This window comes from Salvelinus fontinalis, chromosome 3 (genome assembly GCF_029448725.1).
Source record: "Salvelinus fontinalis isolate EN_2023a chromosome 3, ASM2944872v1, whole genome shotgun sequence".
NCBI lineage: Eukaryota > Metazoa > Chordata > Actinopteri > Salmoniformes > Salmonidae > Salvelinus > Salvelinus fontinalis.
Genome location: NC_074667.1, coordinates 11,641,577 through 11,668,303, shown reverse-complemented (window position 1 = coordinate 11,668,303; position 26,727 = coordinate 11,641,577). Strand labels below are relative to the sequence as shown.

The 26,727-nt window shown below is 44.4% G+C and overlaps 2 protein-coding genes across 3 annotated transcripts; one reads left to right on the top strand and one right to left on the bottom strand.

The window, feature by feature from the left end:
• Positions 1-12,511: 12,511 nt before the first annotated feature.
• Positions 12,512-18,014, top strand: LOC129838875 (mitochondrial import receptor subunit TOM20 homolog). The gene is made up of 5 exons (XM_055906114.1): positions 12,512-12,759; positions 13,973-14,019; positions 14,620-14,701; positions 14,945-15,087; positions 17,155-18,014. The coding sequence occupies exons 1-5, from the start codon at positions 12,636-12,638 to the stop codon at positions 17,200-17,202; spliced, it is 444 nt and encodes a 147-aa protein (XP_055762089.1). The 5' UTR covers positions 12,512-12,635; the 3' UTR covers positions 17,203-18,014.
• A 1-nt stretch (position 18,015) lies between these two features.
• rbm34 (RNA binding motif protein 34) lies at positions 18,016-26,698 on the bottom strand. Of its 2 annotated transcripts, none has more exons than XM_055906093.1 (12): positions 26,639-26,698; positions 26,447-26,492; positions 21,171-21,330; positions 20,776-20,894; positions 20,441-20,654; positions 20,242-20,301; positions 20,017-20,060; positions 19,736-19,819; positions 19,340-19,403; positions 19,100-19,142; positions 18,875-18,993; positions 18,016-18,669 (listed from the first exon to the last, which is right to left on the bottom strand). In XM_055906093.1, the coding sequence occupies exons 2-12, from the start codon at positions 26,452-26,454 to the stop codon at positions 18,250-18,252; spliced, it is 1,335 nt and encodes a 444-aa protein (XP_055762068.1). In that variant the 5' UTR covers positions 26,455-26,492; positions 26,639-26,698; the 3' UTR covers positions 18,016-18,249. The 2 variants fall into 2 exon arrangements, with proteins under 2 accessions (XP_055762068.1, XP_055762059.1); XM_055906084.1 differs by having other exon boundaries at positions 26,429-26,492; positions 26,639-26,693.
• Positions 26,699-26,727: the final 29 nt, after the last annotated feature.

Here is a 26,727-nt window from a genome sequence, read left to right as displayed (position 1 = left end):
ACATGCAGAGATGCGATTCACCACCTGGTTATCAGAGGGGGGAAAGGAGAAGATTAATTGTGTGTCGTCTGCATAGCAATGATAGGAGAGACCATGTGAGGATATGACAGAGCCAAGTGACTTGGTGTATAGCGAGAATAGGAGAGGGCCTAGAACAGAGCCCTGGGGGACACCAGTGGTGAGAGCACGTGGTGCGGAGACAGATTCTCGCCACGCCACCTGGTAGGAGCGACCTGTCAGGTAGGACGCAATCCAAGCGTGGGCCGCGCCGGAGATGCCCAGCTCGGAGAGGGTGGAGAGGAGGATCTGATGGTTCACAGTATCAAAGGCAGCCGATAGGTCTAGAAGGATGAGAGCAGAGGAGAGAGAGTTAGCTTTAGCAGTGCGGAGCGCCTCCGTGACACAGAGAAGAGCAGTCTCAGTTGAATGACTAGTCTTGAAACCTGACTGATTTGGATCAAGAAGGTCATTCTGAGAGAGATAGCAGGAGAGCTGGCCAAGGACGGCACGCTCAAGAGTTTTGGAGAGAAAAGAAAGAAGGGATACTGGTCTGTAGTTGTTGACATCGGAGGGATCGAGTGTAGGTTTTTTCAGAAGGGGTGCAACTCTCGCTCTCTTGAAGACGGAAGGGACGTAGCCAGCGGTCAAGGATGAGTTGATGAGCGAGGTGAGGTAAGGGAGAAGGTCTCCGGAAATGGTCTGGAGAAGAGAGGAGGGGATAGGGTCAAGCGGGCAGGTTGTTGGGCGGCCGGCCGTCACAAGACGCGAGATTTCATCTGGAGAGAGAGGGGAGAAAGAGGTCAAAGCACAGGGTAGGGCAGTGTGAGCAGAACCAGCGGTGTCGTTTGACTTAGCAAACGAGGATCGGATGTCGTCGACCTTCTTTTCAAAATGGTTGACGAAGTCATCAGCAGAGAGGGAGGAGGGGGGAGGAGGGGGAGGAGGATTCAGGAGGGAGGAGAAGGTGGCAAAGAGCTTCCTAGGGTTAGAGGCAGATGCTTGGAATTTAGAGTGGTAGAAATTGGCTTTAGCAGCAGAGACAGAAGAGGAGAATGTAGAGAGGAGGGAGTGAAAGGATGCCAGGTCCGCAGGGAGGCGAGTTTTCCTCCATTTCCGCTCGGCTGCCCGGAGCCCTGTTCTGTGAGCTCGCAATGAGTCGTCGAGCCACGGAGCAGGAGGGGAGGACCGAGCCGGCCTGGAGGATAGGGGACATAGAGAGTCAAAGGATGCAGAAAGGGAGGAGAGGAGGGTTGAGGAGGCAGAATCAGGAGATAGGTTGGAGAAGGTTTGAGCAAAGGGAAGAGATGATAGGATGGAAGAGGAGAGAGTAGCGGGGGAGAGAGAGCGAAGGTTGGGACGGCGCGATACCATCCGAGTAGGGGCAGTGTGGGAAGTGTTGGATGAGAGCGAGAGGTAAAAGGATACAAGGTAGTGGTCGGAGACTTGGAGGGGAGTTGCAATGAGATTAGTGGAAGAACAGCATCTAGTAAAGATGAGGTCAAGCGTATTGCCTGCCTTGTGAGTAGGGGGGGAAGGTGAGAGGGTGAGGTCAAAAGAGGAGAGGAGTGGAAAGAAGGAGGCAGAGAGGAATGAGTCAAAGGTAGACGTGGGGAGGTTAAAGTCACCCAGAACTGTGAGAGGTGAGCCATCCTCAGGAAAGGAACTTATCAGGGCGTCAAGCTCATTGATGAACTCTCCAAGGGAACCTGGAGGGCGATAAATGATAAGGATGTTAAGCTTGAAAGGGCTGGTAACTGTGACAGCATGGAATTCAAAGGAGGCGATAGACAGATGGGTCAGGGGAGAAAGAGAGAATGTCCACTTGAGAGAGATGAGGATCCCAGTGCCAAGCACCTTTGGCAGTGATTGCAGCCTCGATTCTTCTTGGGTATGACACTACAAGCTTGGCACACCTGTATTTGGGGAGTTTCTCTCATTCCTCTCTGCAGATCCTCTCAAGCTCTGTCAGGTCGGATGGGGAGCGTCGTTGCACAGCTATTTTCAGGTCTCTCCAAAGATGTTCGATCGGGTTCAAGTCCGGGTTCTGGCTGGGCCACTCAAGGACATTCAGAGACTTGTCCCAAAGCCACTCCTGCGTTGTCTTGGCTGTGTGCTTAGGGTTGTTGTCCTGTTAGAAGGTGAACCTTTGCCCCAGTCTGAGGTCCTGAGCGCTCGGGAGAAGGTTTTCATCAAGGATCTCTCTATACTTTGCTCCGTTCATCTTTCCCTCGATCCGACTAGTCTCCCAGTCCCTGCCGCTGAAAAACATCCCCACAGCATGATGCTGCCACTACCATGCTTCACCGTAGGGATGTTGCCAGGTTTGCTCCAGACGTGACGCTTGGCATTCAGGCCAAAGAGTTCAATCTTATTTTCATCAGACCAGAGAATCTTGTTTCTCATCTTTTAGGTGTCTTTTAGGTGCCTTTTGGTCAACTCCAAGCGGGCTGTCATGTGCCTTTTACTGAGGAGTGGCTTCCGTCTGGCCATTCTATCGTAAAGGCCTGATTGGTGGAGTGCTGCAAAGATGGTTGTTCTTCTGGAAGGTTCTCCCATCTCTACAGAGGAACTCTGGAGCTCTGTCAGAGTGCCAATAGGGTTCTTGGTCTCCTCCCGGACCAAGGCCCTTCTTCCATGATTGCTCAGTTTGGCCGGGCGGCCAGCTCCAGGAAGAGTCTGGTGCTTCCAAATTTCTTCCATTTAAGAATGATTGAGGCCTATCTGATGGAGGCCTTCCCCATATCTGTGCCTCGACACAATCCTGTCTTGGAGCTCTACAGACAATTCATTCGACCTCATGGCTTGGTTTTTGCTCTGACATGCACAGTCAACTGTGGGGCCTAAATAGACACGTGTGTGCCTTTCCAAATCATGTCCAATCAATTGAATTTACCACAGGTGGACTGCAATCAAGTTGTAGAAACATCTCAAGGATGATCAATGGAAATAGGATGCACCTGAGCTCAATTTTGAGTCTCATAGAACAGGGTCTGAATACTTATGCAAATAAGGTATCTCTGTTGTTTTTGTACTGATACATTTGCAAATATTTTCGAAAAACCTGTTTTTTGCTTTGTCATTAGGGGTTTTGTGTGTAGATTGATGAGAATGTATTTATTTTTAATCAATTTTAGAATAAGGCTGTAACGTAAAACAAAATGTGGAAAAAGTCAAGGGGTCTGAATACTTTCCAAATGCACTGTATATATGTAGGCTATGCCATATGTATTGGTTAATATGCGTATGCAGCTGTCGTTTATAAACCTCCATTCTAGCGTACATGACACACACATCTTTCTATGTACTTGCTTTTATTTGGGTTTCTATGGGAATTATATGATTTAAGGTTTTTTTAAGCCTGCAGCTAGTTACTTGAAATAAGACATATAATCATCCCAAAACATGATTAAAAAATGTAATTCACTGACAGAGAGATAGTTATTGAAACACACATTTGCATTTACAGTAGCTGGCTAGGCTAGTCAAATTGTAACATTGGCTAGCTATCAATAAATTGGCTAAATGGTCTCTCTTCATACGATCAAAACAATTCGTATTGCATGCTGCATATTTCAAGTGCACTCGAAAACAGATACAGTATGTATCTTATTTCAGTCTTTGGGAGCTATGTATATCTGTATACTTTCATCAGACCGCAGCTCGCGTTTTCACAAGAGGCTGTGTTTACATTGTAGATAGAAGCAGGCCATTGGCTGCCTTCGTCACGAAGGGTACGTATGAGAGTTCTGATTGGTTCCAAGTTTAGCAGTTTGTTAAATTTGCCTGAGCAGATATACTTTTTATGAGAAAATCTGCAAGGATTAAATGTGCCAACAAATTTTAGAGTCATCAAAAGAATGTTTACTGTGCTTCTACACCTGCATTGCTGCATTGCTTGCTGTTTGGGGTTTTAGGCTGGGTTTCTGTATAGCACTTCGAGATACACTGATGTACGAAGGGCTATATAAAATAAACTTGATTTGATATACAAAAAATCTGCTCCTCCCTTGACAGGGATTGGTCAACTTCACTATTTTCGGCTACGGCCCACCAACTATCAAGCAAAGATGATCTTGACTGGGAGAGATGTGAGGCGTGGGAGATGAAGTCAATTAAGTTTTGGCCGACAATCAGCCATGTAATCAGCAATATTTTTGCATAGTGGTTTTTATATTGTCACAAACAAGGTACTAGGGCAGTGAATGGATGTCGGCTTGAGCTGTAGCTAGCAAGGAAATTTAGCCTTCAAAGCTGGAAGCTACCGGTATCATCTGGCATTGTAGTGTTCTAGCCTGTACTGGACATTGTTTTGGAAACAGTAATTAGTCGTTTCAACATTTCTACATGCCTTGTTGCATTATTCAAGTGTGTTAACTTCTGTACAGCGTAAGTGTTAATGAAGCCCGGACTCCCAGTGAGTTCAGTGGTTCCTCATGGCAGGCTAGAGCTAGCACTGAGTAAGTGGAGAAGTCACGGTGCTCTTGCTTTATAAGGGGACATCGCTTGCACTGATAGACAGACTTGATCCTCTCTTAATCAGTACATATGTAAGACACATTTACCGAACTGTTTTTCATGTTCTAGTATCAAGAAAGTACAGAAGTTTTGGTATTCCGTGCAACACTAGTGTGTGTGTGTGTGTGTGTGTGTGTGTGTGTGTGTGTGTGTGTGTCTGTTGTTCTTGTGTGTGTTTGTGCATGTGTATATGTTTGTGTGTGCACGTGGGTGTGTATCAATGCATGCATCTGTGTGTACACGCCAGCAGGGCTATCATTTGGCCGTGGGGTGTGCCGAGTGTGCCGAGCCTGGAAGATCATGGGAAGCATTGTGAACTCGGGATGATTCAATTAAACACTGTAAATAATTGAGCTAATGGAGAAACTCTAGCCGGTGACTGGATGGGAGAGCTGACATCATGAGGTAAAGTGAAACCATACACCTCCTCCAACCGGAGACATAGCTGTCTGTCTGTCTCCCGAACAAACCATCCGATCTGATTACTCACACACGTGCACATGTGTGCACACACACACACACACACACACACACACACACACACACACACACACACACACACACACACACACACACACACACACACACACACACACACACACACACACACACACACACACACACACACACACACACACACACAAACCCATACACACAGTGGTATATCCCCATCCTAAGTCAAAATTAAAGTAAAAGGACAGTGTATGATCGGTACACTGACTGAAATAGTAGGGTTTATTTCAGGACGTGAACAGAGGACAGGTCAGGCTCCAGGGATGGAACTCTCTGATCCTCACAAACAACATGAAACCCTAACATGAGTCCCATATCAATAAATGATCATTCACTTTACATAATCGCTATGAAAAGCTTGGTATTTTGAGTCTCTTCTCTCATCCAAATGATTTAAAGCTCATATAATATATGATATAATGTAATTATTAAATCAAACTATTTCCCAGAAATCTAAAAGTTTGGATTGATGGAGGCATGGCCTAGAGTAGGGGTATCAAAAAAAATTGCCCTGGGGGCCACTTTCAGTTTTCACTGGGGTCAGGAGAGCAGCATTTAAAATGTATTATATTTCCTTATCGTCAAAAATAATCATCTATCCATCACTTTTTGGATTTTTGATGCTCCCTGACTGTCTAGCTTTCGTTTTGATGACTGTTAGCAAACTGGACAGTGAAGAGGCTATAAAATGTAGGTCCATTAATATTTCTACCCAGTTTCAAATTGGTTTTAGTCATTTCAATGTCCATTGAGACTGCCCCAAAGTAAAAAAGAAACAGGGTATTTTCCTCTAACCAATCCCGGGACAGATTTCCAACATGCATTCCATCTGAAATTCTCCGTCTTTTGATGGATTTTTCTCCTCCCCGGAAGGCGCACACGTGATGTGGGAAGCGCTGGCCTGGTCATCTGGACTCCCCCGAAGCTCCCCTTTAAGTCTGGGGTGACCACCAGAGCCCTCCTTTAATGCGGTGGGTAATCATTGCCATGTGCTAACGAGAGGTCGGAGGGCACGGGAAATTTTAACGCACTCGAGGCAGCCATGAGAAAAGCATAGAGAGATGGTGGAGGGTGGGAGGGATAGGGTTGACTGTCTGAGAACAAGGTATTTTCTGTTTTGTGGAGGAGGGGATGTGAGTGGAAGGTGAATGTGGTTGGGGGGGGCTGGGCTTTGCTGGGATGTAGAAGTTAACCAACGACAGAGACCACGTGACAGTCAAATGAAAGGTGTCAAGATCAAAAGAGAGGCGGACCAGTCCAATTGTCTTCTTTCTTTCTTTTGCGCACTCACCGGCTGGTGGTGCCCCTTTCAAAAAAGGTTACTGTCCCAACCTTTAAAGTAGGTCTACCTCCTCGGTATGTACTTTACACTTCTTAAGCGCTCTCTTCTTCTCTTCTCCCACTTCTTCACAGGAGTGCCGTCATGCTCCCATAAAGCCTCTTTTCTTTTCTTCGCCCATGATCCCGATACATCCGGGTGGTTAACCCCTCTATTCTACCCCCCCCCCCTCCCCCTACCACTTCATTGCTACATATACCAAGCTATGACTGGGCTATTACACATGTTAGATATATACATTCATTTCTATTGGCCACATATGTAGTCCGATGACCCATTTCTATCGGCCATAGGTGGGCGCTATTGCTCACATATCACTCTGAATCGAACCATGTCTACACTATTCTGAATCATGTCTACACTATTCTGAATCATGTCCACACTATTCTGAATCATGCTTATGGGTACGGTCAAAATGACCTTGCATGCTGAAGGGGGGGATGATACTGGCTCTGCAATATCCTTTTGCAACCTTATACTACAAACCATTTAAAAGCTTTGCATTCCTGTCACCAGGAAATGAACACATGCCCATGACTAAGCTGAACAACATTCAACATATGACCCCAAGCAATATGGCCGCCTCCGTCACTACACAGCCACAACCATGTTTACATTTTTCCCTTGCCAGAAAAAAAGAGCGAAAAACAGTTGCTGGGGAATCCAAACAACAGCTCGGCCTGTGTGTTGAGAAAGCCCAGGGCTCTGTCATAATTTCCTGAACACAGCACCTCTTTAACACCCCTCTAGCACTCCTCCCCCTCCTTTCTCCTGGTACAGCATGCTAAACTAAAGGCAGCGTGTCTGCCTACATCCTTGACGATGGGAAACTCTGCTAAAAGCTCACAGACTACCTCAATAATCCCCCAAAGACTTAACCCGAAGGAGTGCAGAGATTCGCTACAAGTCACTGCATGGTGGGTATCCCACGACCACGCTACGGCCCACTCTGGTTTTAAATAGTCATCTACTGATCAGTCTGCTTGTTTGTTTGGTTTACCCACCTCCAGGCAGGCTGGGACAAGCCACCTTTTCAACCAGACTTCTACCTGCCAAGCTTCCCGACACACTTCCTCCTCTTGTGCCCAAATTATTTCCTTTGTTTGATTCCTTCTCGACACAGAGAGAAGAAGAACATTTGTGGACAAAACATTTGTGGACGTCGACCTATACTCAGTCTTCGCACCGCAAAGCAAAGAGGCTGAATTCAAAGAAGATTCCTTCTATTCAACCCTTCCTTCCAAATCTGGCTGATGACCAAACAACAACAAAAATAATATGTTCGATTGCTAAGACAAAAATAACACTATAGCTACATTACATAGCGACAACACGATAGCTATACTTCAAAGAAGAGTGGGACCTCCAAGGCCAATTGGTATGCTGAGAGAAGAGCCTCCATGTAAATGGATGTCTATCTCTTTCAAAGAGGGTCTAATCATCAGAGGCATCTAAGGCGGAGGCGTCACACTGAGCTGCCATCCCCGGCCATCTGCACAGACAGCGTCGCTGCCAAGGCCTTCCTACGGGCGTGCTTGGCCAGGCAGCCGTGATGGCAGAGAGACGATATAGCTAGCTAGCTTGCTAACCAGGCTACAGCAGACCGTCGACGCTATAGCTAGCTAGCACTACTAACCAGGTGCCGCAGAATAGGGCTGGGGGTAGATGTATGTTGCCACCCAAGAACAGATCTAGGAACAGCTTACCAGGACCCAATCTTTGATCTGACCATAGATTGGGTCTCCTCAGTATAGATCAGTGCTTAGGAGAACTGTCTCCCTATAGCTCCTGCAGCTGCAGTAGGATGTTATGGAATAGAGAGAATAGAGAAAACAAACAAATACACAGATTGACACTGAAAGTAGCTTTACAGGTTGAGCTGTGCTAGATAGCAATTCCCCAAGTGTAATAATCTGTATTTTGTACTAAACTACAGCAATGACAGAAAAGCATCTATTGTATACAAGGAATACAATCCTGTTCAGTTAGCAACACTAACTTCCAAGGCCTTGTTTTGTCCACTCTTAAACTTTCCACTTGGCAAACACGGGTTGAATCAAAGTTGTTTCCTTGTCATTACATTGAATCAAGATGGAAAACTGATTGGATTTGAAAAAAGTACTCCATTTAAAGGAATTTCGTATTTTTTTTCACCCAACTTTTAACCTATATCCAATGACACGGTGAAATGTTTTGTTGATTTCACTTTGAATTCTGGGAGTTGAGCTGACGTCTGTGCCCAGTGGGTTGTGTGTATTGATATAACCTACTCGTAGACTACTACTTTTTTAGTGTCATTCACCCATTACTTCAGCTGAAAGTTATCTTGTTTTGGGAGAGTGTGTGTTTCTCTGAGTGTGGGTGTGTGTTAGTGTTTGAGTGAGCAAGTGTGTTTTTTTGTGTGTATGTGGTGCTGTGAATGTTGTGCTGGAGCAGCAGCTACCCCTATTGAAAGCTGAAGGGTGGTGGGCTATCTGCCTCGGCTCAGCAGCCTCTTCTCTCTCACTGTGCCAAACAGCCCACTCCATCTTCCACTCTTTTATCAAATCCCTCTAGTCCTTGGCTCCCTCACAGCTCAAACCCTAAACTATATCTCAAGCTCTACAACCAAATGATAATCCTAGCGCTAACTCAGAATATAGAGGTAATTCTAAAATGCTAAATAGCCTGAAAGCTAACTCTTGGTCCTGGAGCTAACCAGGCTAACTTTTGGAGATAAAATGGTAGCCACCGCTCACTGGCCAGAACTCTGTTGCACTCATATCCGTCCAGAGATTCCACTCACCCAGAAGGGTGGAGGGAAAGGGAAGGAAACTGTCTGGAGCTGTAGCCAGCCTCCACCGCCGGCACTTACTTTTCCCTTACTGACCCCAGAGGGAGGGAGTGGTGATTTCAACATGGAGGACTAGTTGGAGCACTGCAGAGAGGGAGACATGGTTCACTTACAGCTGCCGATAAAACCTCCACCGCCAATGCCGATGCCAAGAGCTGAAGAGAAAGCTAGCTAACGGGGTCCTGGGGCGCAACACCATGCTAACACAAGCGGTCCTCTTTACCTCTCGCTCTCCCTTCCCTCTCTCTCTCACTTTCCATTCCTTTTCAGTCAGCACTCTCTCCTCCATTCAGACAACCTAAACAGAAAAGTCTCTCTTTCTCCACTTGGCTCAGAGAGTTGGCAAGCCTGCCATCCTCTCTCCCTCCTCCCTCCATTCCTGGTTCCACTACGTGTTGCTCCCTTGAAAACACATCTAATGACATAGCCTTTGGAATGGGGAGAGCACAGGGTTCATGGAAAATACAGGGTAGGCCTGCCATTTCCAGTTTTATGGGACGTTCCTGGGCCGGGATTCAAAACGTTCTGTATTTTATTCCAATAGTAAGAGAGGGGGATTTTTTCGGTTCCTGTCTCCTGGCCTGTCTCTCTGCTGCTGGAGCCAGGGCTGCCAGGACAAACAGAAAAACAGCTGCAGCCAGGGTAAAAATAATTACTTCTCTGTTTGTCCCTGCAAGCTTTCCTTCACTGGAGCCCTTGTGCAAATCTCCACTCAAAAACACTTGCTTGGCCTGTGTGTGTGTGTGTGTGTGTGTGTGTGTGTGTGTGTGTGTGTGTGTGTGTGTGTGTGTGTGCGTGTGCGTGTGCGTGTGCGTGTGCGTGTGCGTGTGCGTGTGAGCGTGCATGTGAAGCATCAGTGGGAAAGACCTGTGGTCGTGTGTGCATATCTGCCTTATTCAGCTGAAAAAGCTGAAATAACCGCTTTTTAAAGAATCCTGTCATGTTTGAACAGCTCTCTCTTTCTCTCGCCCTCTCAACATCCCCCCCTCTCTATCTTATCTCTCTCCACCGCATTAGGGAATACCAACAGTGTTGCCATGGTTACCTCTCTGGTCCAAAACCATGGCAACGGAGGAGTACGTGCACCATTCCAAGGAAGATGACAGTGCAGAGGAAGATAATTGCTTTTGCACTCGCAGACGCAAGTCGCCGTGCCAGGTTTTGCAGTAAATGTGCCGAGTCAGCATGGCTGCGAACGTCATATAGCGACGAGCTCACCGTGCAGCATCATGCACACTGATTGGATTATGAGCCCAAGCATGCTAATTGCCTAGCCTTTATGGAGCATGCTTAATTATTTGAATACTGCTATGTGCACAGTCAATAAAGGTATACAGTGTGGCTCGTATACTGCACAATAAGCAACTACAGTGTGTCTCCTGTCTTATTGCCAACCTTAGCACACCCAGGATAACAGTACAAGTTATTCCCATATAAGGGGTTTTAAGAGAGATATGTAGGAATCAGTCGGTAAAGCATCCCCATTGGTCGGTTATCTTTATAAACTCTAAACTCTTACATAATTCTACTATCTGATTTAAAGGTAGTTTTGCAACAACCACCATTTGTACAACATCCCTAAACAGTCTCTGATGTGTGTGTCAATGTCTTTCTATCCAAACCTCCAACCCAGATCGACATAAGATCTGTCTGAGTCCCAGCTATCGACAAGAGTTAATGTTTCCTAGGGAATTGCTACAGACATGTATAATGTGGCCTGGGATGACAGCATGGATTAGGAGACCTCCGAACACACACGCACAGGGATCACATACAGTAGGGTTTCCAAAGCAGCTTCCAGGAACGATTGAGTAATGGTAATAATAACCCACCGCCGCGAGAAGACGAGCCTCTGGCTGAGCCGCCTCGTGTCATGCCCGGGCACCGGCGGAGCTAGATGTCCCTGAGGGGCGAATTCTTCGCCAACCCCCAGGCAGCTGCATGCCAGGTGCGAGCTGCTAAGCCGCTGGCGAGAGAGACGGCAGGGCAGACGGATAATCCTCCTACCATGTAAACTGTCCACAGACAAGTGTACACACGTACGCACATACACATACATACATACTTTATTCCGGCCATTATTATGAGTCGTCCTCCCCTCAGCAGCCTCCACAGCCTCCACTGATACACACACGCACACACACACACACACACACACACACACACACACACACACACACACACACACACACACACACACACACACACACACACACACACACACACACACACACACACAAGTATGAAGAAGTACACATGCAATGCATGTGCACATACACACACACACATAGAGACATAAATAAGGGTGTGGTGTACACACACTTGTTCAAACACACACTTGTACAAACACATGCACACACACACACACACCCACAGCTTAACTGGAAACAACCCACCAAAAGCACACACACCCTTCCAAAATCCTGTCACCCGGCGACGTGTGGTCAATGACGCCAATCTCTAAGGTTCAGTTATCCCTTTAATAAACTGTAACCACAACAACCGGCCACAGACATTGTGCAAGGGTGCAGAATGGCTCGGTTGCCATTTAAAGGCAAAGGTGCACGTCATACCAGACACAGTATGGTGATGATGTAATCCATGCAAGGATGTGCATGCCTGATGGTTTGTATTAATGCAGGTCTGAGCATGTGCCCTCAGAAGCCTAATAGTCAAGGTGGTATATTTTTGCAGCAGTCTGGACTTGCACATGTAATGCAGCTGACCATCTGTTCTGTTGAGCAGCACTTCTAGGGATTTGCTATCATCTGGGAGATGAGAAGTGCCAACTAAGGCCAGACAGGCATATGAGCAACTGGCATAATTTTTCGTAAATGAATTGGTCATAGTGAAAGCAAAATTGTACATGTTTTCTTACTAGTCTAGATGATTGTGTCACTCACCATGTAGCCTAATGTTCAATATTTCACTTTGCCATTGTTTGCTGCTGTGTGGTCTACCCCAGACAGTCAAAATACCTAGAGTTGTAGTTAAATTGTTTCTATTTTTGTTACTCTGGGGAAAATACTGTTAAATTGTATCAAATGTGATCATTTGCCTGCTGCTTCTTTTTTAATGAATTGCTACTGCCACCTTGTGGCACTTACATTTCAATGCGTCCGACTGCTACTTATATTGATTTGAAGAAATCCTAACACATGTATTTTTTCCCATCTGATTTCAACAACATCCAACACTTTATATGCACTCAAAATGCATACGTTATTGGAGAAATCATGTGATTGGGAATTCACGTTGTATTCTTTTTCATCAGGCGTTCAATGCGGACACCCTATCTGTCAAATTAGTCAGTGGTCCTACTGGTCCCTTTTGCTGGGAACTTGCGCCTGTGTGAGGTCATGTACCGTCTCTGATATAAGCCAAAATTGAAATATTATATTTGTTAACACAGAAATATTAACCATTTCGGAAGTGATGATGGGCGGTAAATCGAGCACGATAGCCGCCGGTGTTTGCGGGGCTCTGTTCGTCGGCTACTGCATCTACTTCGACAGGAAAAGACGGAGTGACCCCAACTTCAAGAACAGGCTGCGAGAACGTGAGTGTTGTCTGCGTCCTGTACACCCCACTCCGGTCTCTGTTTGGGAGACCTAAGGTGCAACAAAATGCCCGAGCCAGGCCGAACTCGTTTAACTATTCCCAATTAGCGAAGTATAGAAGCTTGAATGGTAACGTTAATGGTTTGTGCAATAGATCTGATTAATTCATTCATTGTCAGCGCACTGCTAACCCCAAAAACCCTGCACTTAACTAGCCAGTGCTGACGTTAGCTCATAGCAGAGGAACGCTCAACTCTGTTCTCTTCGAGGAGATGAGCGTTTCTCAGCTAACTAGCTTCTATATCATGTATTAATGTACTTCCTACTCACTCACACGCGTTCTGTTACTTGAATTCAGACATGGAAAGCTGCACCTACCCTGATTCATTCATTGATAGTGGTTTGAACTGTTATGTAATCTAAACCAACCATTCTAGGCTACTAGCCATATCAGACAGAACTTGCCAAGCAGGATTAAAAGCAACCTGGATATCCCTAATGTTACTCTATCCAGGCCTACCGCTCATTTAAGGCAGTGGGTTGTTGGTAGGAAGAAGCTGACAATGCTCCTTAAGTGCATTAGACTGCATAATGGGATATAAAATAAATATGAGTGGGAATGGCCACACCTCCACACACTACATCATGGCAGCTCTGCCTTGTCTTCTACCCAGAATGCCTCACTCTAATAGAGGAGTAAATTAGAATACAGATCTGGATGCATGTCACAAATCCTATACATATCACAACCCCCCCCCCCCCAAAAAAAAATCACATTCCAGTCCCACATTAACTAGACTACAATTTTAGCTGGATTACAGTATGAAAGCTGGACTTTGGTTGTCAGCTGGCCACAATGCTTTATACACCTTTTTTTGTCATTCACCTTCCACTGTGGTAGTTCATCACCCTATCAGGAAAAATAATAATAACTAGGATTGTTTGGCTAGTCACTTGCTACTTAGCGGCTACGCTTATTTCCTGATTCTGACCCGGGTAAACCACTTTATCAAGGGATATCAGAAGGGGTGGGGATTATATTGGAGTTCAAGACTGAAGCTGTACTTCAGGGTGTTAATGTGACTTCCTTGATTGTTCCTAATCATAGTCTGGCATTGTAGGATCGCCAGAGAAACTAAGATGTCCAAGTACAAACAGGAACAATCCCCAAAGCTATTTATATTAACAGTGATTGTGTTACCTCTGCCCCAGGGAGGAGAAATCAGGCTGCTGCAAAACAAGGGACAGGACTTTCGAAGGTGAGTAAAATCCCCTCACGGTAATATTTCAATTCCTCCTCAATGAACACGTCTGAAGACGTCATGTCTAGTACACGTCAGGTGATACCACGTGGAAAATAAATCTCCAGTGAAATAAACAAGAGACGATCTTCACTGGCGTGTATTGGGACACCGCGAGGTGATGGCTGGGTAGGACTGTTTTGAGACTAGAATTCGTGCATTGACACAACCTTTTGTCTGTACAGTGGTACCAAATTTCAGTCAACACAACTGTACAGGTCCCCAATAGAAACTGACCGACTTCACTGCTCTTCCCTCAAATCTGTTACTTAAGGCCCATATTCTTGACTCGCACAAGATTGGCGTGTTCGCCACAGAACCATTGTTTTTCCAATGGAGGAAGTGCAAGAACTGCTGTGCCCTAAGAGTTCACTTAAATTGAACTCTGACCTTGCACCTGACTAAGTGGCACGCCTCTGTGGATTGCCCGACTCATTTGAATAGGCCTTTTATTCCTCCTGGAGCACAGGCCATCGACAGCAGCTTTTCCACCAGTACATTATGTTTCAGTTATTCCTTGACCTATGGAAAGTAGTGTGTGTTGTGGGACTCTTGCAGCTCCCAGACCTGAAGGATGCTGAGGCGGTCCAGAAGTTCTTTCTGGAGGAGATCCAGCTGGGAGAGGAGCTGTTGGCTCAGGGTAAACCAGTCTTACATTGACATCACTTGGTCTGTGTGTGTGACGCACTATTCCCCATATAGGCCTTCTAGTGCACTTCTTTTTACCAAGCGATGACCCCCTATTCCCCATTTAGTGCACTGTTCTCCATATAATGCACTACCTAATTTACTTGTGACCAGAGTAACGACACTGTTCTCCATGTGATGTACTACTCGTTTTTGTCGATCTAAACCTCTTTGCACTTGGTGTTTTCCGGTATAGGTGACTACGAGAACGGCGTGGAGCACCTGACCAACGCCATCGCCGTGTGCGGCCAGCCCCAGCAGCTTCTCCAGGTGCTGCAGCAGACCCTCCCGCCACCTGTCTTCCAGATGCTACTCACCAAACTGCCCACCATCAGCCAGGTACAGTTCTTTTCTCCGCTTCAAGGTCATTTAGCAGACACTCCTACCCTGGGCTGCGTACAGTAAGTGCATACATGTAAGGAAGCTAATGTATAATGTATCTAATATGTAGTCAGAACTGCAAGCCTATTCAACATTGAGCTTATGTAACAACACTAACCATCAGCCAGGTACAGTGCCTCTCATACGTTTCAGGATAGAGTTGCAGCGCTATTAGCAGAAACATTGCCACAATGTGTGTGCAACACAGCGCTCTGTCGTCTCCTGCTGTTTGTGACAAACTAACTTTTTAATGCCCGCAACTGCAGCAGGTCCGCTTCTATTCAGAGCAACTTGCAGTAAGTGTATTCAAGCAAGAAGGCAGAAACCAATTATGGCTGGCTGATATGGTGTAAAAATCACATCTCTTTTTTTTTAAACATGGGCGATTCCCAATATACCTAGATTTTATCTGTAAACATTCTCTCATAAGCCCTGTTGCAGTTAAAGGTCAACACACTGCATTTCAAACAATCAGCAATAATTAATTCAGGGCTTGTAAAATTATAAATAGGCTAAATATAAGCCTTCCATAACCATAAGACTGACTAATTTATTTAAAATAGTTTTTACCTGTTTAAAAAAAATAATTGATCTGGCTTTCAAGTCCATGAAAATGCCATTTGTTACAAATTTAGCCAGAAACATGCACAATGACCAACTTCTTGTAGCGGGCAGAGTAGCCAGCTAATGTTTTATATTTCAAGTCTAACCAACTTGGATCTATTTGCTTGCCAACAAGGTATGAACAGACCCTCCAAATCTGTCTCCAACTGTTTGAACAACACAGCCTGGCCACTTTATTTAAATGTCGAAATCAAGTGGCCTACCTGGATAAACCGATGCTTATTTCTCAGAATGAGAACGAGTTACCAACTCCTAATATAAATGCGTATTTTTATGCAACATTGCATAAGGCTGTGGCTAAAATGCTGCTAGTGGTGGCGCAATGCCGCGCCCGACAAACTGACCGTTACTTTTCCACAATCATGTTCATCGATACTCGTTTTAGTAGGGTCTGCTCTGTTCTACATGTTGATAGTTGAGACATAAAGGGTATCATCAGAAAGGTTAAGTCCTCGTCTATTGCAGTAAAATAGTGTGTAAGCGTTTTGGTGTCCATATGAACGACTCTTAAGTTTTTAGACTGCTTGTTGTCAGAGGAAGTTATCGTGCGGGGGGAGGGGCTTGTTGTCAGAGGAAGTTATCGTGCGGGGGGAGGGGCTTGTTGTCAGAGGAAGTTATAGTGCGGGGGAAGGAGCTTGTTGTCAGAGGAAGTTATCGTGCGGGGGAGGGGCTTGTTGTCAGAGGAAGTTATCGTGCGGGGGAAGGGGCTTGTTGTCAGAGGAAGTTATCGTGCGGGGGGAGGGGCTTGTCTGTGTGCTGGTGGGAAGGTGCACAGTGCACACAAGGAGCGACGGAGACGAGACCAAAGACAGAACGATAATTAAAACAGATTCTTGCGATACAGGCATTTGAACATTGTGCTAAAACAAATTCAAATGATTTAGATATCGCCCAGCCCTTAAACCATTTGTATGATATGCTAGACAGAAGTCAAATCTGATTCAAGAATGAGTTTAGGTAACAAACGTGTCAATATTAGACAAACACAGCTCATGACTTTGGTAGAGCTGTAGGTGCCTCCAAGTAAAAAAAAAAAATTATAATTAAATGCTGGAACTGTACAAGGCTTGAGAGGTGAAAACAGTATGGTGGTCTTTCTAACCTAATGAAAGGCACCCACCACACTGTTTAACCATCTTCAGTCCTTTCATGTCTCAACCATAGAGTAGGAGTACTGATTTTAGAATCCGTTTTTACCTTGAGTAAGAACATGGACAGAGGGGACCTAAGCCAGTATTCATATAGCATCTGAGTAGAAGATGCTTTTTGAATACGGGGCCTGACCCTAGATCAGCACTCCTGAGACGCTTTGATTATTGTACCATATCAACAATGAAGAGGAAATGGGACACATTTCTTCAGCATGTTTATGGATTTTGAATTTCCCTCTCTTTCCTGCAGCGTATTGTGAGCGCACAAGGTAGCTTGAATGAAGACGACTTAGAATGAGGATCGTCGATGGAAGTTTCCCCTCGGAACACTCTTCCTCTGGACCCTCCTATAACAGGAGTAGGGTGAAGTTGCCCCTAGATGCTGATCTTGGGTCAGTTTTGTATTTTCCCCACTAATGGTTAAGGTTAGGATTGGGGAGGGGAAGGTGATCCTAGATCATTACTTAGGGGAAAGTTCATCCCGGAGCGCCTATAACCCCTTATCCTGACTTGTATAGAAAATTGGTTAACTTTTTTTTTTTTTTACTCACTTGAGGGTATTCTTTTGCTTCTATCCAAATGAAAAACATGAACCCGTCCAATTACCACATGTTGTGTGTTACTATTGGTCGCATCAAATTACCATCTCTTGATTTGCAGCAATGGTAACCAATCAAATGCCTATCGGACCCATTTTATTGGATTCATATGCAGTTAGTGTTTTGCTTCTCTGAAAGGTATAGCAAAACATTTCTCAGCATTTACAATACCATCCCACGTTTCCACAGCTCTGGGACCATATGTATTAAGCATCTTGAGTAGGAGTGCTGATCTAGGATCAGGTCCTCCCCCCTGCAGTCTTATTCATTGTGATCTAAGGAGACTTATCTTAAAAAATAATTCCTACTCTGAGGCTTGATACATATAGCCCCTGTACTAAGACCTCTTTCTACAAACTTCTTAGTCTTTCAATTTCCTTGCTCCCACATTGTATAAGTTGTTTTGTTTTCAGTCTGACATGGATACTTTAAAGTGATTGAATGTTCTGTTAGGTCATTAAGAGGTTGTTCCTCTTTGTAAGAAATCTAAATAAAAAGGTAAATGACAACACTTTTGCTTCTTCTAAAATTTTATTTAGTCTGTCTTGAATAGTTCATGAATGTTTAACCTTATCATTAGGTGGGATTGACATACATATTCGGTGGGACAGCCCCAACCTAAAAAAACAACCATGTTTCAACTGGAAATGTGGGTAGGCCTGGATGTTACGTCAGGAACGTTTACACACCATGATAATTGTACAACACATTTTCTGCTTTAATGATACATCACAAAGCACAGACCATCAAATGTGTACAACCTGATTCCTTTTCCTCGGTTTGAGTTTCTTCTTCAGTGCTTTCGCCTTAGCTTTTTTGCTGTTTGGGTCTGCCATCTCACCTTTGAAGGAAGAGGGGCCTGTGGTGGCTTTCTGTGCCTCGCCTGGATTTTTCTTGAATGGCTTCCCCGTCGATTTCATTTGAGGCCCCTTCCCCTGCGGCCTCCCTGAAGATTTGTTTTGGGGACCGCCCTGGCCCGGTCTCCCCTTAAATCCCCCTTTGGTAGGCTCCTTCCCTGCACCCTTAGTCTCTCTTTCTTTCCCTCTAGGCCCTCTGTGCACCACCTTCTTCTCTTTCTGCTTCTTCACTGACCTCTTCACCCGGACCGACCTCCCGAGAAGGTCGGAGCCGTCTAGTCTCAAGGCCAGCTGGACAGCATCGATGCTCTACAACAAAAACAGCCATTAGAGATGGTGTAGTTAGAGTAGAGGTTTCATAAGACAAATTAGTAGTAGTCACAACCCAAACTGTGCATGCAACGCATTGGCTGCAGTATCAGACTTGGCCAGCTCAGTAGTGGGAAGCCTCTTGAAATGCATACATAACATCTCCGAGCGGGTCTGGTGCATATGAAATGTTATATTTCCTCACCTGGAATAAGATGTAGCCGAAGCCCTTGCCCATTCCAGAGTTCTTGTCCCGCACCAACCGCACCCCCTCCACCTTGCCACACTCCTCAAAGTGCTGTCGCAGTGGCAATTCGTTTATATCTGCAAGTTAATACAGTATGAAATATGAACCCAATAACCTGCATGTTATTGCTTTCCTCTTGACTGACAAGTTCACAGGAAAGTAAACCCTCTTATAGTTACTCACCGAATGGTAGATTGCCAATGAATATTGACCTCTTGTGATCGTGCTGAAAGACCAAACAATTCTATTCAATAGATGTCGCAGTATCCTTGCTCAAACAAGTTTATACAAAATCAAAAGATTAAGCAAATGTATGACCTTAAGTTGAACTGTCAGCAAGTGCATTCTTATTGCCACCAAGTATTCCGGTCTTAACGCTTGGTGTGTTCTTTTTAAAATATCCAATGTCGTGGGGACACTTACCGATGAACTTTTGGTGACCCTGTCCACCCGGATGTGAACGTCTTTCTCAATCTCCATGCCGTTCCTGCAACATTTAAAGTAGTGTAATACATATTAACCCACAAGGGCCTAAAGAGAACACTTGATATGTTAACCTCCCGGACAGATGCGCGTAACGTGGTATAGCGTCTCAACGGACTGTGGGATGTGACGACTAACGAGGAACTTTGTTCTAGTATGCATTTTTTTTTTTTTTTTTACATCATATTTCGCAGGTGCTCACATCTCACATTTCTGAACGGAAATGTAATAGAGCATCTGACGCAATTAAGGAAGACTTCAGTTCTGGGTTTACGAGATTATGATCATTTAAAACAGCCACGCTAAAATTCAAGTTGAATGCTTGTCAGGGACTACCTTTCCAATGCCTTCTCGGCTCCTTCCTCAGCTTTGAACACCACGTAGGCATTGATGGTCTGCTTCTTTGGGTGAACCTTACGTCTGGAAAGGGAAAGCAACAACAAAGAGGACTCGAATACATGCGTCATGTTACCACGGATAAACTCCCATTCAATCAGTCAGATGTCATAAGGTGAATGCACCAATTTGTAAGTCGCTCTGGATAAGAGCGTCTGCTAAATGACTTAAATGTAAATCAGCGTTCGCATTTCTCATGGTTAAAAATCAGGGAAACTTACTGAATAGCTGCTACTTTGCGTGACATAGATGGATCCTCTCTTACCTGCAAGAAAAATGCCATGTTTTAGCTTCACCGATCAGGGTTGAGTCTTCAGAAATGTTTCACTAAGATCATCTTTCATCCATTACTATGAAAGCTTTCAGGAAGCTCAACCCTAGTGGAAATGAGCACTCATATTGTCTAATAGGTATTAGATTAACCTAATAGTGAATGGAGTACTTACCACTGATCGAAACCGAATGCTTTCAATGGCTCCCTGATCCTTGAAGACAAGCTGTAGTGTCTGAAAAACCAAACCGAGAAACATAATATTAAACATTTGTATTTTCACATGCTTTTAAAACCCAGGTCTGCTTTCGACATACCTAATCAATGAGATTATGGTCACTGCTTATCACGACTAGGACTGGGGCTGCTGTTACCTTCTTTGTGCAGCTGGCAGGAAGGTTGCCGACAAACACCGTGCGTTTCTGCTTTACCCTCGCCTCCGCAAATTGGGCTGCAGTCGTCTGGTTTTTTGTCTGCCTCTCCTCCTCGGTCGCACCCCCTTCTCCCATCTCAACAGCTTTCCTTTTAGTCTTCTTGGGCATCTTTCGGACCTGTTCATCTTCGTCAGCATTTTGTAACGCACCTTCTCTGAAAGCGAGAGAGAATGGGAGAGAGCTTTATCTATCAATCTACATCTCTTGCATATTCTTTTGCGTGTCATTTACTATATTTTTTTTTTTTTTTTTTTTTTTTTTTTTTAATCGCTCACCTGTTTTCTAGATTTAGTTCTGCAGCTGACTTGTCCCTTGCAGCTTTCTTCGTTTGTTTCTGGTTGTTCGGGACTTTTGTGACTGCGCCTTCCTTCACCTCCACGCTCCTCGGTTCAGGCTATGAAGGGAATAAAAAGTAAATCATAATTTCACTCAGTTGGCAAACAAAGAAGATTCTAGCAAGGGTACACGACTCAGGCCCTGAAGCTCTGTAGTCCTGTTGGTTTTCCAGATAATGCCCCCCCTCTTAGCGGACAGGTAGAAACTCCGTTTCACATATATTTCAAAAACCTTTTCTCTACTGAACATGGCCTTGGTATCCTGGAAAACAAAAATGAGCTGGGCTGCAGCATTAAAAGACCCGTGCGTCCTTTCCTTTGACTTATGGCCTTACCTTGGGAGCAGGAACAAAGAACAGAGTGTCAACTACTGGTGCAGCTTGGAACAAGGCAGATAACGATCCCGAACTGGATGCAGACTCCTTTGGAAACAAGCTGCCTGATACTGATCCCACTACATAGTCCATGGGCTGTTTGTCCACAGATGGCCCCTCACTAAGGAAAAACAAGTAACATTGTTAGACTCATGAGATACAGCAGCAGTTCACTACCACGGTGCTGTGTTCGGTAGCTAAATGTGCATGGATGCCAAGGTACGTGCAATATTTATTGCTACAAAAGACGCCACATAAGGGCAGCAAGCTATCTTCATAAGCATTTCCCGGACATCCATAGAGGTAACACACAATCAAAAGGTAGGCTATCCAGTGCCAATGAGGTGCCAAACGAATTGGTTGCGAACTAGAAGCAACTTAATGAACAAAAAAATATCAAACGCAACATGAAACAATTTGAATGATTTTACTGAGTTACACTTCATATGATAGTCATTTGAAATAAATAAATTAGGCCCTACTCTACGGATATGCATCTGTTGGCCACAGGTAGGGGCGTAGATCAGAATACCAGTCAGTATCTGGGGTGACCACCATTTGCCTCATGCAACGTGACATCTCCTTTGCATAGAGTTGATCAGGCTGTGGAATGTTGTCCCTCTCTTAAATGGCTGTGTGAAGTTGCTGAATATAGCGGGACCTGGAACACGCCGTCGTACACGTAGAGCCAGAGCATCCCAAACATGCTCAATGGGTGACATGTCTGAGTATGCAAGCCATGGAACTGAACATTTTCTTCTTCCAGGAATTGTGTACAGAGCCTTGGAGACATGGTGCCGCACATTATCATGCTGAAACATGGTGTTGACGACTGATGAATGTCACCACGACGAGAGGCCAATTGTCGTATCTCTGTGCATTCAAATTACCATCGATAAAATGCAATTGTGTTCGTTGTCCGTAGTTTATGCCTGCCCATACCACCATGGGGCACTCTGTTCACAATGTCGACATCAGCAAAATGCTCTCCCACCCACCGTACACGTGGTCTGCAGTTGAGGGTGGTTGGACGTGCTACCAAATTCTGTAAATTGACGTTGAAGGCAGCTTATGATAGAGAAATGAACATTCAATTCTCTGGATATTCCTGCAGTCCGCATGCCAATTGTCTATAATAGTGGCCAGCACAGTCACTGGATCTCAACCCTATTGAGCTGTTGTGGGAGCAGCTTGACCGTATAGTACGTAAGAAGTGCCTATCAAGCCAATCCAACTTGTGGGAAGTGCTTCAGGAAGCATGGGGTGAAATCTCTTCAGGTTACCTCAACAAATTGACAACTAGAAAGCTAAAAGCCTGCAAGGCTGTAATTGCTGCAAATGGAGGATGCTTTGACAAAAGCAAAGTTTGAAGGACACAAGTATTTCAATTAAAAGGAATTATTTATAACCTTGTCAACGTCTTGGCTATATTTCCTATTCATTTCGCAACTCATTTAATGTATGTTTTCATGGAAAACAAGGGCATTTCTAAGTGACTCAACTTTTGAATGGTAGTGTATTTAGCAGATGTTATTGAGGGTGTAGCGAAATGCTTGTGTTCCTAGCTCCAACAGTGCAGTAGTATCTAACAATTCACAACTATTTTCTATTTCATTTAACAAGGCAAGTCAGTTAAGAACAAATTATTATTTACTATGACGGCCTACCAAAAGGCAAAAGACCTGTGGGGACGGGGGATTAAAAATAAATTAAACAAAAATATAGGACAACACACATCACTACATGAAGAGAGACCTAAGACAACATAGTATGGTAGCAGCACAAAACATGGTACAAATTGGGCACAGACAACAGCAAAGGTCAAGAAGGTAGAGACAACAATACATCACACAAAGCAGCCACAACTGTCAGTAAGCGTGTCCATGATTGAGTCTTTGAATGAAGAGATTGAGATTAAACTGTCCCAGTGGGGGGAGTGAGGCCTAAGAGGGTTTTATAAATAAGCATCAACCACTGGGTCTTGCGATGGGGAAACAGTGATGACCAGTTTACAGAGGAGTATAGAGTGCACTGATGTGTCCTATAAGGAGCATTGGTGGCCGAATGGTGAAGAATATCTAGCCGCTCGAGAGCACCCTTACCTGTCGATCTATAAATTACGTCTCCGTAATCTAGCATGGGTAGGATGATCATCTGAATCAGGGTTAATTTGGCAGCTAGGCTGAGAGAAAAGCGATTATGATAGAGAAAACCAAGTCTAGATTTAACTTTAGTCTGCAGCTTTGATATGTGCTGAGAGAAGGACAGTGTATTGTCTAGCCATACTCCCAAGTACTTGTATGAGGTGACTACTGCAAGCTCTAAACTAGAGGTCGACCGATTAATCGGAATGGCCGATTTCAAGTTTTCATAACAATCGGAAATCGGTATTTTTGGACACCAGTTTGGCCGAAAAAAGAAAAAAAACACCTTTATTTAATCTTTATTTAACTAGGCAAGTCAGGTAAGAACACATTCTTATTTTCAATGATGGCCTAGGAACGGTGGGTTAACTGCCTCATTCGGGGGCAGAACGACAGATTTTACAGTTAACTAGTCCAACGCTCTAACCACCTGATTACATTGCACTCCACGAGGAGCCTGCCTGTTACGCAAATGCAGTAGAAGCCAAGTTGCTAGCTAGCATTAAACTTATTGAAATCAATCAATCATAATCACTAGTTAACTACACCTGGTTGATGATATTACTAGTTTATCTAGCGTGTCCTGCGTTGCATATAATCGATGCGGTGCGTATCGTTGCTCCAATGTGTACCTAACCATAAACATCAATGCCTTTCTTAAAATCAATACACAGAAGTATATATTTTTAAACCTGCATATTTAGCTAAAAGAAATCCAGATTAGCAGGCAATATTAACCAGGTGAAATTGTGTCACTTCTCTTGTGTTCATTGCACGCAGAGTCAGTGTATATGCAAGTTTGGGCCGCCTAATTTGCCCGAATTTTACGTAATTATGACATAACATTGAAGGCTGTGCAATGTAACAGGAATATTTAGACTTATGGATGCCACCCGTTAGATAAAATACGGAACGGTTCTGTATTTCACTGAAAGAATAAACGTCTTGTTTTCGAGATGATAGTTTACGGATTTGACCATAATGACCTACAGCTCATATTTCTGTGTGTTATGTTATAACTAAGTCTATGATTTGATAGAGCAGTCTGACTGAGCGGTGGTAGGCAGCAGCAGGCTCGTAAGCATTCTTTCAAACAGCACTTTCCTGCATTTTGCCAGAAGCTCTTCGCTGTGCTTCAAGCCTATCAACTCCCGAGATTAGGCTGGTGTAACCGATGTGAAATGGCTAGCTAGTTAGCGGGGTGCGCGCTAATAGTGTTTCAAACGTCACTCGCGCTGAGACTTGGCGTAGTTATTCCCCTTGCTCTGCATGGGTAACGCTGTTTCGAGGGTAGCTGTTGTCGTTGTGTTCCTGGTTCGAGCCCAGGTAGGAGCGAGGAGAGGGATGGAAGCTATACTGTTACACTGGCAATACTAAAGTGCCTATAAGAACATTCAATAGTCAAAGGTTAATGAAATACAAATGGTAGAGATAGAAATAGTCCTATAATAACTACAACCTAAAACTTCTTACCTGGGAATATTGAAGACTCATGTTAAAAGGAACCACCAGCTTTCATATGTTCTCATGTTCTGAGCAAGGAACTTAAACGTTAGCTTTCTTACATGGCACATATTGCACTTTTACTTTCTTCCCCAAAACTTTGTTTTTGCATTATTTAAACCAAATGGAACATGTTTCATTATTTATTTGAGGCTAAATTGATTTTATTGATGTATTATGTTAAAATAAGTGTTCATTCAGTATTGTTGTAATTGTCATTATTACAAATAAGTTGTAAAAAAAAAAATGGCCGATTAATCGGTATCGGCTTTTTTTTTTTGGTCCTCCAATAATCAGTATTGAAAAATCATAATCGGTCGACCTCTACTCTAAACCCTCAGACGAAGTAATCACACCTGTGGGAGAGGGGCATTCTTAGCAAACCAAATGACATTTGTTTTGGAGGTGTTCAGAACAAGGTTAAGGGCAGAGAAAGCTTGTTGGACACTAAGAAAGCTTTGTTGAAGAGCGTTTAACACAAAATCAGAGGATGAGCCAGTTGAGTATAACACTGTATCATCTGCATATAAATGGTTGAGAGAGCTTCCTACTGCCTGAGCTATGTTGTTGATGTAAATTGAGAAGAGTTTGGGGCCTAGGATCGTGACTTGGGGTACACCCTTGGTGACAGGCAGGCAGTGGCTGAGACAACAGATGTTCTGACTTTACACTGTGTGGGTGGACCATTTCAGATCGTCAGTGATGTGTACGCCGAGGAACCTGAAACTTTCCACCTTCTCCACTGCGGTCCCGTCGATGTGGATAGGGGCGTGCTCCCTCTGCTGTTTCCTGAAGTCCACAATCAGCTCCTTTGTTTTGTTGACGTTGAGTGAGAGGTTATTTTCCTGGCACCACTCTCCCAGGGCCCTCACTTCCTCCCTGTAGGCCGTCTCATCATTGTTAGTAATCAGGCCTACTACTCTTGTGTTGTCTGCAAACTTGCCATGCAGTCATGGGTGAACAGGGAGTACAGGAGGGGGTTGAGCACACACCCTTGTTGGGCCCATGTGTTGAGGATCAGCGTCTGGGCTGGCAGCCTTGCGAGGGTTAACACGCTTAAATGTCTTACTCATGTCTGGAGAGCCCACAGTCCTTCGTAGCGGGCGGCGTCAGTGGCACTGTGTTATCCTCAAACCGGGCAAAGGCGTTTAGCTTGTCGGGAAGCAAGACGTCCGTGTCCGCAACGTGGCTGGTTTTCCTTTTGTAGTCCGTGATTGTCCGTATAGCTTAACACAAAAGTCTGTGTAATGTTGTTTAATCGTCGTCTTGATATGCCACATCTGTCAGGTGGATTAATTATTTTGGCAAAGGAGAAATGCTCACTAACAGGGATGTAAACAAATTTGTGCACAATATGAGAGAAATATGTTTGTGCATATGGAACATTTCTGGGATCATATTTCAGCTCATGAAACATGGGACCAACACTTTACATGTCGCGATAAAATGTTAGTTCAGTGTAATACACAGTGTGAGTTTCCCCAACTACCTAGTATTTCCAACAATGTACAAATTGAACATTATTATTATTAACGTTAGTTACATGCGGACACTCGTGTAATGGCGACTAACCTCTCTTCAGAAAAATACCTTTTCATGGTTAGTTCACTTCAATGTTCTCGATGGTCGATCCCACCTGGTTTGAATGATGAGACAATCTTATAAAAACGTGCTTTTTATCATGGAAATAATTAATCAAATAAGTTGGACGGGAAGTTATAATAAACACATCTCATTAGAACTATTTGTTGATGCCAAAAAGAACTGTAGCTATTTACTCACGCTTTACTCAACGAAGGCCTGTCCTTCACCTAATTATATCCTACCATGCACAACGCAATTGTAAATGGTTCCTTGCTGTAACATACGGG